At 38.6% G+C, this 20,828-nt stretch overlaps 2 protein-coding genes across 7 annotated transcripts in view; both read right to left on the reverse strand.

Annotated features, from left to right (window-relative positions):
* The window catches only part of SYTL5 (synaptotagmin like 5), a 216,001-nt gene that overhangs the window by 138,043 nt on the left and 57,130 nt on the right, over nt 1-20,828 (reverse strand). The window lies entirely within an intron of this gene.
* On the reverse strand, nt 1,042-1,380 carry LOC102890910 (huntingtin-interacting protein M). Its single transcript, XM_006918274.1, has one exon. It carries the CDS (start codon nt 1,378-1,380, stop codon nt 1,042-1,044), a length of 339 nt encoding a protein of 112 aa, XP_006918336.1.

The raw sequence follows: 20,828 nt of genomic DNA on the forward strand, positions 1-20,828 counted from the left end.
AACAGCACATGAGTGTATTTGTAAGACTCGCATGCACTTCTGAGTCCACCACGTAGGAGAGAACTTACACAGAACATCCTTAAACATCTCCAAACACGTATTCAGCCACTGATAACTCTGCTACTCTGTCAAGTGTATGACCAGAGACAGATTAGGGGTTTCATCTGCACATGAGGTTTATAATGGTCTGTGATGGGGTACATTTATAATCAATTCATAAACAATAACCATTGAGAACTGTTTGACTTGCCTTCGTCCACAGAGGAGCTTTTATGGAATCGTCCAGTGTCCACAAGAGGGGACAGAAGGATCTATACTACAGAGAGTAACACAGCACTAGCTGATAATCTGTCTCAATTCATTATTATTATTCTTTTCTTTTGGAATGAGCCAGGGTATAAAAAGGACGAAATCAACATGGCCATAATTCCTTTTCTGTTTGTTTCTTTATGGTTTCCTCATCGTTCCTCAATCTTCTTGTGAACCCCGTCACATCAAGTTCATGCCAACTTCTGTGCCACCCTCTCCACCCAGCGCCATTGCCATCACCTCCTTCTGTTAGATGTTCCCTATGATCTATGAATAAAGCCTCTGGTGCCTCGGTCAAGGTCTTCAGCCCCAGCACCACCCCCAGTTACCACCATCATTCTGGCAGGCCCCGCCAACCTCCTGGCCTCCCAGGCCTTGACTTGCTCAGAGCCAGTGTGGAAGTCTTCTCTCCCCCATGAGTAGCTTGGCCAGCTACTCCCATCGGGGCCGCTCCCCACTCTGCCACCTCTAGAAACTGCTCCCTGAAATCCCTGAGTCCAGCATCCCACGCTGACCCCACCTTCTACCCTCCAACTCCCCGTTAGACATCTCCTCCTGGATGTCTCACAGACACTTGCCACTCAGAATGACAGAATCGGAGGAGTCAGATGCACAGTATTCGATTTCAATCTTTTATTGTCATCAGTTAATCATAGAGCTGAGCTTCTTTGGTTATTCGGTGTTTAGCTTGGGCTCTTCTGATGACTCTTGCCAGGTTCTGGGACTCAATCTTCATCCCTTCCTTCTGGATCCTGGTATCTGGTCAAACAAAGTGAAGGCTGTATCCTTCATTCGGTTGTGACGCTCTCCATTGTTTGCTGCTCTTTCAGCTTCTTGCGGGTAGATCTGCAGACCTCCGTTGCAGGCCTCAATGGCTACCATCTCTATGATGTAGTCGGTCAGGTAGTCGAGCATCATCAACAGAAAATCGACTGTGGATGAACTCACACTCCGATTATGTTCACCATTCTGTAGAAGACGATCCAAGTAGCTCAAAGGGTACTCTAACTCGGTTGTCAAAATATGGGCTGGAGCCTCATTGGAGCTCTCATGGCTTCGTTTTTGTGACATGATGGTTGCTGGGTTTAGCTCCAATAAGCTCTTCTTAATTCTCCAGCTGGACTGGGCCTCTGAAGACACCGGTGCTCTGCTCTGCCTATTATACCCCGTGCTCTAGCCCTCATTGGTCAGGGTGCCCTTTGTGACATCCTAGTCTTTGGGATGTCATTCGTGTCCTTTGTGCCCTCATCAGGCCTCAGCCTAGAAATGTCCCTGGTCACTCTAGTGACTGAATCTTGATTTTGAGGGATCTGTCCTTTTCTGTTTGACTTTAACATTGTAGAAATAAATGTTTCAATAGAAAACTTTTCCCATTTTTAGGACACACTTCATGTTATCTGATTCTAGCCTTACATTGTCTTCAAGGTCCTTTATAACCTTTTGTTAGTTGTAGGTTACTAATAAATATGTAACATGTATTTTCTAGTAGGGATTAAGTTGTCCCCCAGCCATGATATAATGAAATCCATTTTGCCTCAGTTTACACATTCATTTAAATATTCTTAATATTCCTGTATCTAACTTTTAGAATTTCTTTTGAATCAGTTTTAACTTCCCATTCCCTCACTGAGTAAACAGAACCTTTTAACAAATGTTCATTTCATTATCCGTATGAGTGTCTTGATTTTACGGTCTGAAAAATATCTTTTAATAATTTTGAAAGTCAAAATGAGATGCTTAATGGATTCATCTGTCAGAACCAGGTGTACACTGTTGAGAGAGAGAATTGTAACTTGTGTGCAGTTTATGCCCAGATGTCTTTTCTTGGCTGTCCTAGGTCAAGCCAAAGCACCGAGATGTTTCTTCTTTTTTTTTTTTTTTATAATTTTAATTGTCCTCTCCACTAATTGTGTTTCTGCTTTGTTTTTTGTTTGTTTACAGCTGTTAACAGTTATAGACATTTCCATTCCAAAAGAGAGAAAAGAGAAAGAAGAAAGGAGTCTCTGATACAAGCAATTTCAATATCCAAGCAGGCAAACCTCCATAGGTTGGAGACCTGGGAATAATTTTTCATGACTTGAAGTTCCTCCCTTGATCCCATGACTTCACCTGGGTTCATATCTCTGCCTTCTACATTCTAAGCTCTGCCCTCAGAATGATCTTTATTTTGAATTGAGCGTATGTTTGCAACTAAGTAGTTTTATCAGCTTTTCTCCTTGTAAACATTTGCAAGTCCCACAACCTTTTTTTATTTCATCCTCTATCCTTTCAGTTAAAGATGGCATTGTTTCTGCTTATTCAACATACTCAGAAGTCTTGTAGCTTCCCATGTATATCCTGGGATTCATGTCTTTACACAAGAGGCTCATTCACAGATCTCTCTTGGAAAATCCCATTTCTATTTATTTGTTGCTACTGCTAAGATGGCATGATTCACATCCCACATCACTTCTCAGCTTTTGCCTAAGATCAAATGATTCACACTCCACATCACTTCAAAGAGTCCTCTGTTTGAATACTCTGATCTTTTGATCCCTCAGAGGTACTAGCATATAGACATCCAGTTACATCCTTGATTTTATCTCCACAGGGCATTTTCCTGACAGTGAATCCTCTCATATTAATGTCTTTTGCAATCTGGATGAGCTAAGATTTTCTCATATCTTCATGTCCTGGTTCTTTTTTACTTAACAGTTTTTCCCTCAATTTATGTCTTTCCTCTAACATTTTAGTATTAACAGCAACAAGAAACAAGTGCATGTCCTGGGAATCCACTCAGCTAAATTTTCATTGCTTACAATTCAGCTAAGATTTCTGTAACTATATAACAAGAAACCCCTTTCCTACAGTTTCCAATATTAAATTCCAAATTTACTTCTAAACCTTCACCATTAATGCCTTTGACTTTCATATTTCTATCAACAGTCTGTTTATGATGATATAGGTATTCTCTAATATAGGTATTCTCTGCTGTACTCCTTACTTTTGAGCTCCCACCAGCAGCACTTTAAACATCCATCCATATTTTTAATAACTGTTCAAGGCAATCTAGGATTTTTAAAATTATGCTTCTCAATATTATTCTAGCCTATAGCCTTTATCCAATTCCAAAACCATTTCCACATTTTTAGATGACTGTTATAGTAGAAACCCACTTTCTGGTACCAAAATCTGTATTAGACTCCTACAGCTGCTGTAGTGAGCTGCTATAAATTTGGTGGTTTAAAACAGCACATATTTAGTCTCATAAAGCTCTGAAGTTAAGCAGTCCAAAATAGCTTCACTGGGTTGAAAACAAATTGCCATCAGGGCCATACTCTCTCTGGAGGCTCTAGAGGAAAATCTGGCCTTTTCCAGCTCCAGAGCTGCATTCCTTGTCTGTATCCCCTTCCTTCGGCTTCACAGCCAGCAGTGTAACATCTTCGGTGGTCAGATTTCCTTCTTCTGTGTCACATGTATCTCTGCCTCCCTCTCATAAGGACATGTGTGTTTACACTTAGGCTCTGTCAGATAATACAGAAGAATCTCCCATCTCAAGAGCCTTAATCTTACATATAAATTCTCTTTTGATATATAAGGTAACATTAGCAGGTTCACGGGATTCAGATCTGGTTAACTTTGGGGGCTATTATTCAGGCTATCACAGAAGATATTCCCAGGAAACTCTAGTAGGGAAGTGAGGGATTTAAACAGGGAATAGAAGGAAGCAAAGAGTATAACATTAATTAACTTAATATCACCGAAGAACTTTAAGGGACACTAGAAAACACATTTGCCAGGGGAATACAATGCCTAGCATTCTAGACTATCATGCTACTGGGCAGAGTTGGCTCTGACAGCCTGATGAAACCCCTCACACAAAGAAACTCAAGTAGTGATATTTGAAGTTCAGGCCAATATGCATATAAATGGTGGTAAGGGCTGTAGGGGTAAGGGCAGGACAATGACAGCATCTTCTACACCCAGGAATGTTTATATACCTTCCTTATAAAGCCTTTTCTTTTCCCCTTACCTCCTGTCCACTCTTTCTTCCTTCATTTAACAAATATTTATTGTGCAGCTAACCTGATATCAAGCCCCAAGTTAGATGCTAGATATTCAACATTGAACAAAATAGACATTATCTTATCCTTATGGAGCATCTAGTCTAGTGGGAAAGACAGACGTTAAACAAATACCCACATAAATATGTAATTCCAAATAGTCATGCATGGTCTACAGCAGAGTGTACCAACCTCAGCACTGCTGACATTTTAGACAAGATAATTCTCTGTTGTTGTGTAGGAGGGCTGTTCCTGGCATAGAATTTTTAGCCGTCCTTAGCCTCTACCAGATACATAATAGCACTATCCAGCTGTGATGCCAAAAAGTATCTCCAGACATTGTCAAATGTCCCCTAGAGGCAGAGGGAGAAAATGGCATAGATGATAGACGCTCTGTTCATCCCTCTGGCAACCAAATCAAAGTTGTGACAGAAATAAGGAGCAAACAGCAAGGAAAAGTCACCTGGGAGCTAGATGAACAAGCCATACAACTAGGGAGAAATCTAAGAAATCACCCTGCAACCGCAGAAGGTAGGATGGGGTGAGGACACAAAACTGCTGGGTCTCCAGAGGCTGAATGAGACTGAGGCTGCAGCAGCAGCAGATGCCTATTAAAAGGGCTGCGTCCACAAAAGGACTACTCTGGTGACGGGCCTGCCAGCTCTGAGCACCAGTGCCCATTCAGCTGCACAAGAACTTACAGGGGGACACTGAGTTGTCTGAGTGAGGTCAGAACGAGGCTCTCTCCCCAGTAGAAGTGCTTGCAGTATACATTGTTCCCTGTTGAGCCCTCTCCCTTCCCAGTGTGTGGATTCAGCGCAGCCACAGCAGAGATGGCATCAAACTGGATAACAGAGGTTGCTCCGCCCACAGGATTCCCTGAAACCCCACCTCCCCCAACTCACAGCCCCAACCAAGCCACATCCAGGTGTGTCCTCAGTGACTCAGATGCACCTCACTGAGCAGTGCCAAGACTCACACTGGAGGGAGCTGGCCTCGGTTTCTGGCGTGGACCTTTGAGGCAACTAAAAGCACAACATCTGTGGATTGCTTGCTGAATCTTAACAGGTGGCCCCGGAGGGGTAGAGGCTTGGACTCAATTTGGCCTGCAGCTGAACCCCTCTCAGGACTGTGCCACTGGACACCTACCACACAAAGCCATACTAATAATACCGGGAGACTTAGGAGCTTTGCTTAGTACATAGAAACAGACACAGAAAAGCAGCCAAAATGGGAAGACAAAGAAACAGAAACCATATGAGAGGACAGAACAGAGATCCAGGAATAATGGAGTCAAGCAATATCACAGATGCAGAGTTCAAAACACTGGTTATAAAGATACTCAATGAACTTAGGGGAAAAATAGATGAACTCAGTGAGAATTTTAACGAAGAAATTAAAAAAACAAAAATGGAAATGGAAATTATAAAAGAGAACTAGTCAGAAATGAAGAACACATTATCTGAGATGAAGAGAATATTACAGGGAACAAACAGAGTGGATAAAGAAGAGGAGTGAATCACTGATACAGAGGATGGGGAAGCCAAGGACACTCAATCAGAATGGCAAGAAAAAAGAAGCTGACTATAATAATAATTTAAGGAGCCTATGGGACACAATTAAATGTAGAAACATCCAGGTCATAGGGGTACCTGACAGGGAACAAAAGGTTGAAGAGATATGTGAAGAAATAATGATGGAAAACTTCCCTAATCTAGTGAAGGAAATAGACATACAACCCCAGGAATCTCAAAGAGTCCCAAAAAAGATGAACCCAAAGAGGCCCGCACCAAGACACATAGAATTAAAATGCCACAAGTTAAATACAAAGAGATAATCTTCAAAGCAGCAAGAGAAAAGTAGTTAGTTACCTACAAGGGAGCACTCATAATACTGGCAGCTGATTTCTCAAAAGAAACTTTGCAGAACAGAAAGGCTTGGCACAAAATATTTAATATGATAGAAACCCAGGATCTACAACAAGAATACTTTATCCAGCAGTGCTATCATTTAGAGTGGAAAGACAGATAAGAGCTTCCCAGACAAAAATAAGCTAACAAAATTTATCAACACCAAGGTAGTATTACAGGAAATGTTGGAGTGTATCAAAACAGGAATAAAAAATGGTAACAACTATATTCCTATCAATAAGTATCTCAAATGGAAAAGAATTAAGTGCTCCAACCAAAAGACAGAGTGACTAAATGGATACGAAAACAAGACCACTACATATGCTGCCTATAAGAGACTCACTTCAGATTAAAAGACACACACAGACTAAAAGGAAGGGGATGGAGAAAGATATTATCTTGATGGACCTAGAGGGTATTATGTTGAATGAAATGGGTCAGATAAAGACAAATATCGCATGATTTCACGTACATGTGGAATCTAAAGAACGAAATCAACAAAAACAACAACAAAAGCCTAAATTCATAGATACAGAGACTATTTTGAGGGATACTAGATTGGAGAGGTGTTGGGGGAAAGAGGGCAAAGAGATTGAGAGGTGCAGGTGGATGGTTGCAGAGTAGACATGGTGATGTAGAGTATAGCATGGGGAAGATGGTTAATAATGTTGGAATGAATCTGTGGCAGGAAGGAGGGGTGCTAGATTTGGTGAGGTGATCGCTTTGTGAGTTATGTGGATCGCTGATCAATATGCTGTACAGCTGAGGCTGGTGTGTTGTATACCAACTATAATTGGAAAAAAAAACACTCATTGATTGTACAATGTAAATACAGGCCACTAGTTTTCTATTGTTTCAATGAAGAAGAAAAAAATTGTCCTCTAGAGGGCAAAATTATAAAGAGGTATAACTTTGATGAAATAATCAAGGAATATCCTCTGAGCAAAGGACATTAAAACTGAGAACTGGCACAAGAATAGGGAATGAGGTAGAGAAGTGTTAAGAGAAAGAACATTCCAGAAAGATGGCATGGGCAAATCTCTAAAGTGGTAAAGTACTTGGTGTGACTGAATGTGAGTGCAAGAAAGGAGGGGGGTTGAGATGACACTGTATCTATCAACGAGCAATGAAGACTCTGGACTTAATAGACTTCTTGGCACTTTGATCCATCTCTCAAATCTGAGTGAACATGAACATAATTTTTTAAATTAACCAATGATAAAAAAGAAAAAGGTTCTAAGAGAGCAAGTAAGCGTAGAATGAATGCTTGTAATACTGCGTGATAGACTGCAGAAGTGGTCACAATTATCTCATTCTTTGTATCCATTCTGTATCCACATTTTTTTAAACAATGTGACTTTGTAGCTGCTCAAGACGTGGTGCCTATATTCCCACCTCTGAAATCTGGGCTGGTATTACCACTTACTTGGGGAAATAAAATGAGAAAGTGACAGTGGGCTAGTAATGGGCCTGCTCCTCGAGAGACTGTTTTTTTCACTCTTATTTGAAACATCTACTTCTGTCATGTCAACAAGCATATGCTAACCTGCCGGAGGATGAGAGACCATGTGGAGCTGAGTCAGGTCAGGTCAGCTCAGCTCAGCTGTCCCTTCTAAGGCCTTAGATATATGAGCCTAGTCATGATTGACAAAGTCAACTCATCACTTTTTAAAATTTTATTGCTATTAAATCTATAGATTCTACAAATTCAACAATACACTGACATAATTATTACATTACATAATTTTATGTCTTTAAAGAAGCCACAAGAAGAACAAACATATATTTATACTTTTTGTTATATTAACCTCCTTATTTGTCATTTATGGTTCTCTTCATTTGTTCCTATGGATTTCAGTTACCATCTGGAGTCATTTTCTTAACCCAGTACAGCTTTGCTTACACCCTACCCGCCTGTGCTATTACTGGAAAATATATTACACTATTATATCTTATATGCATGACAATTCATTATACAATTAATTTTTAAATCAGTTAAGAAAAAGAAAAATACATGTGCATTTATATTGTTTTTTTTAAATTACACAGTTACCTTTACCAGTATTTTTTTTCTTTTTCTTTTTTTTTTTTTTTGTGGTGGTGCGGGGGGACTGGATTTGAAGTACTGCCTGGGGTTGCATGCTTTCAGCTCAAAAAACTTAGTTTTTATTTTTCTTCATTCATTTTCTTTCTGCTCCTCAAACTAGAAAATATACCAATCTCTTCCTAATTGCCTTTGATTCACAATTTCCACTGTTTTTGAGAGTGTCCTTTGGTCTGAACTCCATACCTTTGCAAGTGAAGTCAGCTCCTTCAGCAAGAGATTTAGCGTTCTGTTTATGGCCTGCTTCTCTTCCAGAGAAAATCTCTAAGCCATGGGTCTAGAGCTAAGGGTGGGGACAATGGGACATTTTTCTCTGAGTGACACCCCTGCTTTTAATAGCTGAACACTTATGGAAAGGGGAGTAGCCTCAGGTCTTCTTAGTTTGCCTCTCTCAGTGTGGATCACACATGGATTACAATCTAGGTAAAGATGATCAGGTCCCAATACACTCAGTGATGTCACACCCAAGGTACAACCCCCATCCTATGAATGAGGAATGAGAGGAAAAAGCAAGCCCCATGTCTCAGCCACATTTGTCCAGAACTTAGCCTTAACAACAAGTAGCTAGAGGCAGGATGAGAAATGCTGATGTCCTGTCTCTCCCCTAAAGATGGCCCTTGGACTAGGAGCTGGAGGGAGAGGCAGCCCTGTGTTCTTTGCTGCACTAGTCCTGAGTGGAGTTTCCATCTCACTGAACTGGGAGGGGAGAATTCATTCAAATACCTTAGACCCTTGTTGCTATCTCAAACTTTTAATAGGTTTTCCTGGATAAATATTTCATTTGCTATATGCCCTTAAGACCATTTCCAGAGGCTTTAAATGGTTGTTTTTAAAATAATTTTCACCAATTTTCTAAGGAGTTAATCTACAGAACATATTTCACTTTCATACTGGAAGTGGAACTCTGGTTGTGATTTTTAAGTTACTAAGATTTGGTAGTTTTTTATGTAGCATTATTCATGAACCACCAAGAACCCAAGGCTCTCAATACTTTATGTGGAATCCACAGTATTCTTTTTATTGCAATTGAAACCATGCTATGGATTTAGTGCATTAAATCGCTTTTATGGCAAATAATCCAGTGGACTGAAAAATACCTCATCAAGTAGTTTCCAAAAATGATTCCCATAAAATGAGTCATAGTGGAAGAATCTGACTTGTGGAGAGGCTTAAATGAAGATTCACTCTCCAGGCAATAAACAATAGCCATATACTGCATTATGGGGGGGGAAAAAAGTACTCTCACAATTCACAGTGGCAAGCAAATCAGAAATCCTGAAGACCTATTTTTAACTTAGAGGACTTATCGCTGCACTTAAGAACAGTGCTTCATGAAACTGAATTTGCAGAATTCTCCAGACATTTGATCAGGTCTGACATAGAAAATGAGAGAAAGAGGAGTGGGTAATGTCACATTTAAGAATTTCCTTGCTTTAATCCCAGAGTCAGAAATATAGGCTATCTAGTATAGTATACTTCACCTATAATACAAAAGAAACTTCAAAATCACTGAACAGGAAATTAACCACATCTATCTGTAGAATCTTCTAATAAACAGAGCTAAAGTATCCAACAGCATTATCAACAATTTTTTTTTTTTTTCCATTACAGAACCCTTTTTCTTGACCTATAAGAACACACATCCCTAGGGCCTCATAGTCTGGCAGTTGACTTCTCTATCACAATATATCCAAATTATTTAAAAAACAACACTTGCATGAAGAATGTTAGCTAAACCTATTATGATAATCATTTCACAATATATGTAAATCAAACCAGCACGCTTTACGCCTTAAACTTATACTGTAATGTATTTCAATTATTTCTCGGTGAAACTGGAGAAAAAACTTGCAGTACACTTTGATTCCTAGGGAATTCTAATTTTTGATCTATAAAGACATTTAATTACAACAACTGAAAACCTTAAGTATATATCAAAATGTCAGAATTTTCAAAAATGGGAGAAAATAACTATCCAGGCCATCACAATTGCTAACCTCTGGGGCCTCAGACATCCGGAAAGGCAGCAAGCCCAATGCCCAGAAACTGATACTTTGAGTTGATAACAACAGACTGTTGTGGCAGGCTACTGGTTCACACTCTAAAACAGCAGTTTTCAAAAAGTAACTTCAAAAATATCCAATTTGGTCTTTCCTAAAGGTAAGAGACATAATGTCCTATGCGCAAAATATTTTACTTAAAATTGTGCTCATAATGTATTAAATTAAATAATATATTAAAATATTAGGTTATAAAACATAATGAACTGTATAATCTCAACTTTAAAATCTGTACCCTTCCTTATTCTCCTATACCACCACTCTCAGCTCTTCTTCCCCTTTATGACCAGCAAATGTCCTCGAAATCCTTCAAGATACAGATAAACATTACTTCTCTTTGAAGCTTCTTCTCATTTTTTTAGATAGTTTTTTTCATATTTGGGTTTCAATAGCACTCTCTAGAAGATAATGTCTGAATATGATATTAGTTATCATTTCCATGTGGAGAGACTATAGGTCATTTACATTTTCCTATTTATACTTGTCTACATTTTATAATTGTTTACATGAAACATGGATTACTTTTGTAATAAGAAACAACTTCCTTAGAAAATTAAAAGGAAATCATGCTCCACTGGGCTTCAGAGAGAGACTTTAATCTTTAGCATTATCATGTGAGACGATCTATACCCAAGCTGACCTAGAAAAAGACAGTCTAAAACTTCTGTAGTGCATTTCTCAAAAGAGTGAGGTGGCCTTAGGCTATCACAGTTCAAAATACATGAAAAACAAATATTTCATAGCCTCCTCCTCACCACCTATCTCCACTCCCATATATCCTACCAATAGTTTTCACTATTTTTCCAGTTACACAACCAGCTCTCAAAGTCATCTTCGAGTAGCCTCTCTCGCTCCCTACCATGTTCATTGGCTGTCGAATCTCAATTCTTCCTCAGAAACATTCCTCAAACCATCCTCATTTTCAATGTCATAGTTCAGGTCCTCATTTCCTTTTGCCTGGGTATTGGTCACAGCCTCCTGTAGGTTTCTCAAGTCTAGTCTTACCTTTTTCTAGATTATCTTCTCACTGTTTTTTCTTTTAAATTTTCAAAAATCTGATCATGCTAGTTAGTACAGTGTCTCCATTTTTTGATGTTTGCTGACAGCTTTAAGCCTCACCCCACCCTCTTCTCCTTCTATCCCACAAGTGGGCAAGTTTATAAGAAAGTCTGAGTATTCCCTCCTTTGGTGCTAACTGCACAAGCCTTCTCCCATGCATGGGAACCTTGACCTTGGCCCCAGTCACTCACCATCGTAAAATCCCAAACCAGTCTTCTCTCCCTGCTCTCTCAAGCTATTTTAGGACCTACTTGGGAGTTACCCTGCTCTGCTCAGAAAGCTTCATTAAGTGAGTGATCCATCTTTTCATACTACCTTGGGGTGTGTGCATTGTGTGGGTGTGTGTTCATTGATCTCCACATCCTAACCAATTATTGGGTGGGAGTCCATCCTGTATCATAATGGTGGCACAACAATATTCCCCTACTGTTCACTCCCTGCTGTCTTACAAAATAGAGCTCTTGGCACATCTCATAGGGCTCTTCGCCATCTCTCCCCATTCCACTTTTCTAGCCTCTTCTCCCCATCACTTCCTCCTCACACAAACCTATACTTCTGCCCCTGCTTATCTATTCCCGGAATATTCCATGGTCTGCTGTGATCTCTGATTGTCTTGCTGCAGGAAGCAACACCCAGCAGAGGAATCAGGACGCTCAGACAACTTTGGTAGAGGAAGGAGAATTTACTGCCGGCGGAGAGCATGAAGCATTTAACAGACCGAAAGCACGCTCTCGCTCTAGTTAGATTTATTACAGTTTATATACTTCTGCAGTGTCCATGCAAGGGGCACGTGATTCCTTTGTCTGAGGTTTCACGTGTGCCTCTTTACTCAGGATGGAGATGGGGAGCTTCGGGTGGGGGGAATACAAGGGGGTAGGAATTCCCAGACCAGTGGTCTTACAGGTCGTTTGTTTTGTAGAATCTGCGACTTTGGCATTATCAGCATCATTATAGGATTCTTGAACAGAGAAACGGGACACCTAGGCCTGCCTATAAGCAGGGAGCAGCACTTACTGATGCCAGCACCTGCTCAGCAGATTCCTATCCAAAGGCTGAGCTTCAATTGTAACATAACAAGCAATTTTACACAGTCTTGTTATTCCTACACAGCTACAGAGATAAGAAAGAACATTAGTTGGTTGGCAAGCCATGAATCAACAGATGTGAACTGGAGAGTCCTTGAGGTAGGGGAGGTAGCTGTGGGAAAACATGTTAGCTGGAGAGCACTGCGCAGAATGGAGAGAGCGAGCAGTTTTAACCGGCTGAGTCAGTCATTTCTGCAGGCCCTTTCCTTTGCCTTTTTTCAGATGCCTCCTCTCCTCTCACAGTCTGTTTTCCCCTTTCCCTGGGATGTCCTTCCTACTTCCACTTCATGATTTCTCTCCTAACTCTCAAGCCACTTTCTTTCTTCCTGAAGTCTACAAAATGTTTCCACATCCCCATGTAAAATGTGATGTTCTCTTAAAGTCTCCACTAACTTCTCTAAACAGAGATTTCTCTTTTCCTGGTCCACAATGGTACTTAAATCACTGTTCTTGCCTGCTGACAGGTATCTCTTCCCCTTCAATACTCCAAACTGTTTGATGGCCAAAGACCTTCCTTTCTTCATATAATATGCTTTGTCTCTAGCACACTCTTATAATCAGTGCTAAGTAGTACTGAATAAAAAATTATTTTTTTCAAAATAAAGTAGAAATCTTGTTAAGAATGAAAGGATGTTGGCTGTTTATAAAAAACATATTTTGAGCTCTTTGAGATAGAGTAAGAACTAGAATTTTTCTATATTTGTCACTACTGTTAGATGCAAATGAATGTTAACAAAGTGTCGTGTGGCTAATAAAATAATTGTAAAGTAGTTAAAAACTAGCCACCAAAGACTTTTATTTTGGGGGACTAGCTAGGTAGTTCAAAAATGAGATGGACTATCTCAAACATTATATGCATTTCCTGCCACTGGAATTGCTTGAAATAGTTGACTGGCCCTCTGCCATGAAATGGCAGATGATATACATCATCTTAATGTAAAAGGCTCTATAGTCATTAAAGTTCCAACTTAACTTTCAGAGCCTATGCATTTTCCCATCTCATATCCTAACACACAGTAGTTCATAAGATTATATGTAAGCCATGGTACAAGATAGCGTTTGTTCCATCAGCCTAAATTTCCATACTTTTTAAGCCCCAGTTACTGTTCCAATTTACTTTGTTGATTTTTTATTTGTTTCTTTTTTCTCCCCTTTTTTAAATTAGGATTTTTTTTTCAGTGTGAAAAGCCAAGCTGGAATGATGGAGATACATGGGGCAGAATACGTAGTGGTGTAGTTCACAGAGCCCAGACATTGGGATCAGACAAGACTGACGTCAGGTTGAGCTTCAGCCTAAACCTATGTTCAACCTCAGCACTGCCAACTCTGTAACTTTTAAGCAAATTATTTAACCTTTCAAGTTTCTGCATATGTGAAATTTCTATATTTCGACTTTTCCTGACAAATTGGGGGTGAGTTAAATGAGATAATACATACAGCACATGTAGTTTATGTTAAATGTTTAATAACTATTAATTCTCTTATTCCTCAGTTTATACGGTTAAGACAGCTAATGAGTAGAACACATCCAGAAATCAATTTAAAGTAGTTTTCACTTTGGTTTCACATACTTCAAAAGACCATTAGACCTTTGAGGTTGGGTCAATATGTTATTTATCTTTGAATACTTAATACCAAGCACAATGACAAGAATTTACTGGTCTCCCAATAATGTTTGCTAAATAATTAAATGACTCAGGAGATCTTGGTTGAGTGCCTTTCCCTAAAACATTTGAATGGTCCTTCAACTGAAGGGGCTCATGTTTTCCACTGGTTAGTTCAACAATAATCACAGGGAAAACAAAAAGCCATCTAGGGGGTCCATTTAGGAACCTAGTTAGTGAAAACAGTGATACAGTCAAGGTGGATCTTATCCAGGCCAAGGGAAATAGGAGAGGTAAGGATAGGTAAAGAATGGATTAAATCAAGGAAACTGGGGCAGTGTTATTCTTTGTAATTATAATCACCAAACAATCACACATTTGTGAAGCATTAGTCACCTGTAAAAATAAAATGTGTACTGTGAGTCATACCATCCCTTATAAAAGCATTTAAAGGGTTTCGTTTTACTGAGTTGAAGCTCAATCTAACATATGTACTCATTAAGCCCACGTCATGTCCTCTCTGGTTATCGTGGCAATGCCTGGAGTTTCAGGTGGAGATTAGAAAGACAGTGCTGGTCAGGTGAAAGCAATATAGAAAGTCAGAAAAGATAAAAAGAGATTATGTACCTGAAAATGTTCCCAAAACTAGAAATGTTACTTAAAGCCAAAGTAATATTTTTATTATCTGAGCCCATCAAGACATAGAATTGCATGGTGCAGATTTATACTTGTTTCAAGTATTTGTCAAGAAGTAGTAATGACAAAGAGCTAATCTGATGGATTATGTTAAGTGATTTTCCTTAATTATAAGCTATTACAGCTCTACAAAGAAGTTAAATACAAAAATTTTTTAAGGTAATTTCTATTCTATAGCATATACACTTGAGAATTTTAACAGAAGTCATATTGCAATTGATATTTACATATATCTAATAATGAAATACAGAGTTTTTGTTGTTCATGTGATAGGATCTAAAATTAGGCAGATCTTCAGTATATTAGTTCTAATATGGAAATCAAAGACATATCAGTCAAACAAGAAGCAAATCATGGAGCACCTATGATGATGTCTCTTCCATTCTTAGGTCTCTGGGGGCTTAAGAAACTGTAGACTATAGAACTAATCTTAAAGCAGTTTATGTGGAAAGTTCAGAACACTGTATTGCTTTACCTTCATTGATGTTGCCTTTCTTATCTCAAACTGAAACTCCAGGCATTGCCACAATAACCAATGCACTTAAGTGCCAAATTCTACTCTCAGTAAAGATTAGAGGAATCAAAGAATTTAGTCTAGAAAGGTAACCCATTCTCATCATCCAACAGTTAGAATTATTAGGGACTAAGCTGAACTGTTCTGGGTAAGAAAGAATGCAGACTAGAGGTTAAAACTAAGGCTCTTAAACCAGACTGCCCAGGTTTGATTTCCAATGAGCTTATAAGCTGTGTGACCTTGGCCTTAAACTCCTTGGTACCTCGGTTTCTTCATCTGTAAAATAGAGATAACAGTATATACCTCTTCAGGTTGTAAAGAGTTAGTATTTGTAAAACATTTACACCAGTGACTGCTACATAGTAAGTACCACATGTGTGCTTGTCAGGTACATAAGAGGGAAAAGAGCCTGTAGCCTCTGGACTCTGATCATCTAAATGAGAAGTTCAATTATTCCAAGTAACAAAGTTATGAATATAGTCAAACTGGCAAATCACATAGCTGAAGAGAATTTACTTTAATAAAGGAAAATAGCTGCTAAACTTGTTACAACTAATTACCTACATAGGTGATAAACTACAAAAAGTGATTATGGCACAGTGGAGAACACTCAGACACTAGACTGAGACAGGCTGTGTTTGAATCCTAGCTCTAGCACTATCTATATAACACTGCACAAATTACTTCCCTGTATTTCAGTCTAATAAAAAAGTATAGATCCTACAACATAGGACTGTTGTGTATATTAAATGAGTTAATATTTGTGAAGTACTTAGAACAGTGCCTGGCATTTTTTACTGTCGTTATGTTTTAATAACAGGTTCAAGTTCTATGGCCAGATAACTACCAGTGTAGTATAAAGATTAGAAATTAGATGGGCAAGTGTAAACAATGAAAACATCATAGATGATATTTATATTCCCAAGCTAAACAAACTAAACCACTGGAGTGTTATGAATTATTGGAGTGATTACCCACCAGATATTTGTGGGCCCCTAATGATACCAAAGTAACTCTCCTAGTTTAGCCTAAGCTTCTTGGTTCCTTTTCCCTCCATAGTCGTGCTCCTCTTTATAAAAACAAATTAAAGTATGCTCCTTCCCTGGTTAAATCCATTCAGTGATTCCCCATTTCTCACTCCCAAAAACTACCCCATGCCAAATTGCAAATTAAATATTCCCATATACAGTAATCTCAATCAATCTCGATCAATCGATCGATCTCTCTCTCATTCTTTTAATTTTCTCTGTCTTCTTATACTTCCAGCACTGTTTTCTCACCCTTAACCTGGCTCTGCAAATCAGTCTTTCTGAGCCCCAAGTCTGTTTGCTCACCCTAGAATCCTCTTCTGACGTTCCAGGCTAGATTAGGCCTCTGTTAATACATAGTGCCCTGTATTTCTCTTTTCTGAATACTTATCATACCTGCAGTTATTTGTTTAGCATCTTTATTCTCACTAGTATGTAAATTGAGTAAGGAAAGTAAACTGTTTTGTCCAATGTTAAATCCCCAGTACCTAACATTATCCCAGGTATATCGAAAACAATTAATAGTTGTTGAACAACAAGAAAGTGGAAAAGCAACCTAATAAGGTACTAGCCACATTTTTTCTGACCTAACCCAACCTCCTAGCTGATCTTACACCCTCAAAACACATTTCGCCATTATTAGTGAACTTAGAAAACCAGATCTTTTTGGTTGCCCGTTATGACCCAAACTTTGTTCTTTGTCATCTGTACCAATGGACCTGATTTTTGGTCTGTGTTATATAATGAACGGACCCCTTCCTCCCCCTGGACCTCTATAACATGAGGAAATATGATTAGATGATATTTATGTTCCAGTATTTGAATATTCTATCAAACACTCATCTCTGCAGGCCCCATTTTATGACAGTTTGCAAGTCAACTGCACACATTTCTTCTCAACCTCTCAATCAGTGACATCATATTGGTAGCTTGAAATCAGCCATGGTGGGGTATGTATACCACAGTACTCAACAAAACCTATAAATGAGGGCTTTTGGGGGCGGGGTTGGGAAAGCTGGTTGTTAAACATTTACCAGAACACCACTGACTAAACTCTGGCTGCTACCATGGGACAGTGATCAACCTTGGATTAAAAATTAGCACTAGTGCTATATGGAGCAACACACAATGACATGGATAGTTCATGAGTGGGAATGAAACACTAAAAAGACAAAACCACAGGTTTGGGGCAGTGTATCTTAGTTCAGGATTCTCTCGAAGCTGACTTTGAGACAAGGATTTGAGTGCAAACAGGAGGTGATCCCAGAGAACACTTATAGTTAAGTCAGAGGAGGGTAGACACCCAATGAATTGTATACTAATGAGCAGGCTTCTGCTATGGGCAAGTAGTATTCAGTTCCATCGAAGATATTTAGGAGACTATACAGGACATACCTCAGAATTGTCTCAACTGAAACTGAGGGAGCTGGGGTATTTATTCACAAACTCCTACCTATCAATGGTGGAGATGCTTTTGTAGGATTTTAGTCCCTGGAATCTTATTTTTGCCTACCCCTATACTCTAAAGCATACATCTATAGTCAGAAGAAGTTCCAAGACAGAGAGTTGCACATGCTTACCATATGAAACTTTTGGCATGTAGAGGAATAGTAAGTGTCAAGGCGTTATGGGTGAAACATCAATATCATCCTCAAAGGAGGGATTAATAATGTGACAAAGAAATTAACAGCACTGCCTCAGCACTGAAGATTTTATCAGAAATATTCAACCTCAAATTGCTTTTTTACAACAAAGGCCAAAATGTACCATCGCAACCTCTCTATCATCCCATTAGAGTGGAGAGACTGAGGTCATTCTCCAGTAATCTACTGCAAGAACTTCTGAAGGGCAGTGAGCTTCATTAAATTTAAACATTAACAAATTTTCATAATAGTGTATTAAGAATAACATAGTTAAAACAATAAAATTACAGTTGTAGACGACTCTGGACTTCAAATTTAAACTCTAAGCAATTATAGTTAGAAAGAATGAGAATCCTCTAAAACTGATAGAAAATCCTTTATATGAAGATGGTTGGGGAGGGGAGGTTCACAGCGGAGAATTAATAGATGCCTTAGAACCCAGATGACTAACAGAAAAGAAAATCCTAAAATGAATCAAAGAGACATTTCTTTTACACTGTGTTGGTTTCACTCCCTTTTTAGTCCAATATGATTGGACGTTAATACTAGAACCATACTCTATATTAGTTTTAATTTGTTATATCTAATTTTTTCTCAAATTATTTAGTACACACTATTTTCTTTTATCCTACAATGTGTGCTCGTCTTTTTCAAATTAATCCTTAAGTAATTATTATAAAACCTTAAAGGAACTCCTTTGAGTATTAACAAAAAGGTATCTCAACCTCTTGAATCCAACAACTGTAGTCTGGATTCTGGTATCCAGAGGAAGAGAATACATGAATAACACCATTATAAAACAGTTTTTGAACAAGGCCTGTCCTGTTAATACATTAACCCACAATTGAGGAAGGAACCAGGAGTGGATGTGGGGGCAGGTAACAGTGAACTGATCTAAATATTAACCACCTTTCATTCATAAAGAAATTAAACACACAAGTTCGATGGCAGCAGTTTTCAAAATGTGGTCCAAGAATCCCAAGTGACCCCCAAGACCCTTTCAGCAAGTCTGTGAGGTCAAAACTGTTTTCATAAAAATACCAAGATTTTATTTGCCTTTCTTACCCTCATCTTCTCACAAGTGTACAGTGGAATTTTCCAGAGGCTATATGGCCTGCAATGATGCCATCAATCTGATAGCTAATGGAACATATGCTTTTGTATTCTTACATTTTAAAAAAATCCTTAGTTTTAATTTTTAATCTGGTAAATATTGACTGAACCCACATAAAGAAAAGCTCTTCGACGTTCTCAATACTGTTTAAAAGGTCAAAGGCCAAAAAGTTTGAGAATCACTGTTCTACGGTATTCTTCAGCAATAGTATTAATGTAAGGCATGTACCATAAACAAAGATGAGATAAATTTAGAAAACATTATGAACAAAGTCAAATTCAAAAGAATCTTAGAGGTAAGAAAGGCCTTTAGTTGTTATTAATTCATCTTTTTAACAGATGAAGAAAGCGAGGCTCAGAGATATTCTTGTTCCAAGTTACATAGATAGGTAATGAAGGAGCACGGTTAGAACACAGGACTTTTGAATTCTTAGAAGTTTTTTAATTTTGTTTTATTTTGAAACTTAGAAAGGCTTGTCAGAGACCATCCACTTTAACCTACAGGTGGAACTATATGAGGGTTCAGGGGACTTATACTGTCCTAGACAAAACTTTCTAAATGAACTGCCACATTCTGAATCTGAAAGGTGAGCAATAACTTTAATTATTACCTCTCAAGTTCCCTCTCTTATCATTTAGTCAAGAAGCTGAGTACATTCATTTCAAAGCATGTACAGAGGTAACCCATTACAGTTAATTGTAAAGAAATTGATCTTGTCACTCACCCCAATGTCATCTTATCAGATTACTCGTCTTATGCCTCAAGACTTCCTGAACTCCCCCAACGTCTTCCTAACATTACTGCTAAGTTTCAAAAGTAATTTCATAGAAGAAAAACAATATCAGCATACAAATTATATCCAGATGATGGATATAACAGTGCTTTCTGAAGAATGCATGATATGTTATGATTATTATAATACTATTTTCTTTTTGGCTCAAAAACTGATCTAATATCCGTTTCTGAAGCACTTCTGGGTTTCTGTGAGGCCTTATGATGTAGTGATTAAGAGTACTCATTCCTCCATCAAACAAAGCTAGTTTTATGCCCTGTCTCTATCACTTATGGATCACTTACAAGGAACTTAACCATTTAAGCCTCACAGTATGTATAAAATGGAGGTGATAACAGAACTTGTTTCATACACTTGTGAGGACTGATGAAGAAAAATGTAATATGCGGCAAATAGCAGATGGTAAATGCCATTTAAAGTTAGCTTTTGATATTCCTCTCAGTATCATAATTACCAGAATGAATACATCACCACAAAGCCAGATTTCAGACACTGGTGAGGAAAAGAAGGAAGGTGTTGAGAAATTCTCAAAGATGATTGGTGGCATACTGAGAAGGAGGGCTATACACAAGAATGCTTCAGTCTTGGGATAGGGTAAGAAGCATCATTCATGAGATTGGAAAAAAACTGGTTTGAAACTCATACCTATCAGAAAAAATTGGAATTGGGAAGGGGTGGGCTTTGGGCCTGCAAGGGATTAGGGAAAAACTGAGATGTGAACTATGAACACTTTTTGGCTTTGCTTGTAAGAACCCATTCTTCCCAACATGCCCCACTCTCTACCCAGGCAGACGCATATCCTGCTTCTGCTTCGTGAATAAAGTCTAGTGTAATTAATGAGGTATTAGCTAATTAGGAGAGGCTTG

Source organism: Pteropus alecto, unplaced genomic scaffold (genome assembly GCF_000325575.1).
Source record: "Pteropus alecto unplaced genomic scaffold, ASM32557v1 scaffold28, whole genome shotgun sequence".
NCBI lineage: Eukaryota > Metazoa > Chordata > Mammalia > Chiroptera > Pteropodidae > Pteropus > Pteropus alecto.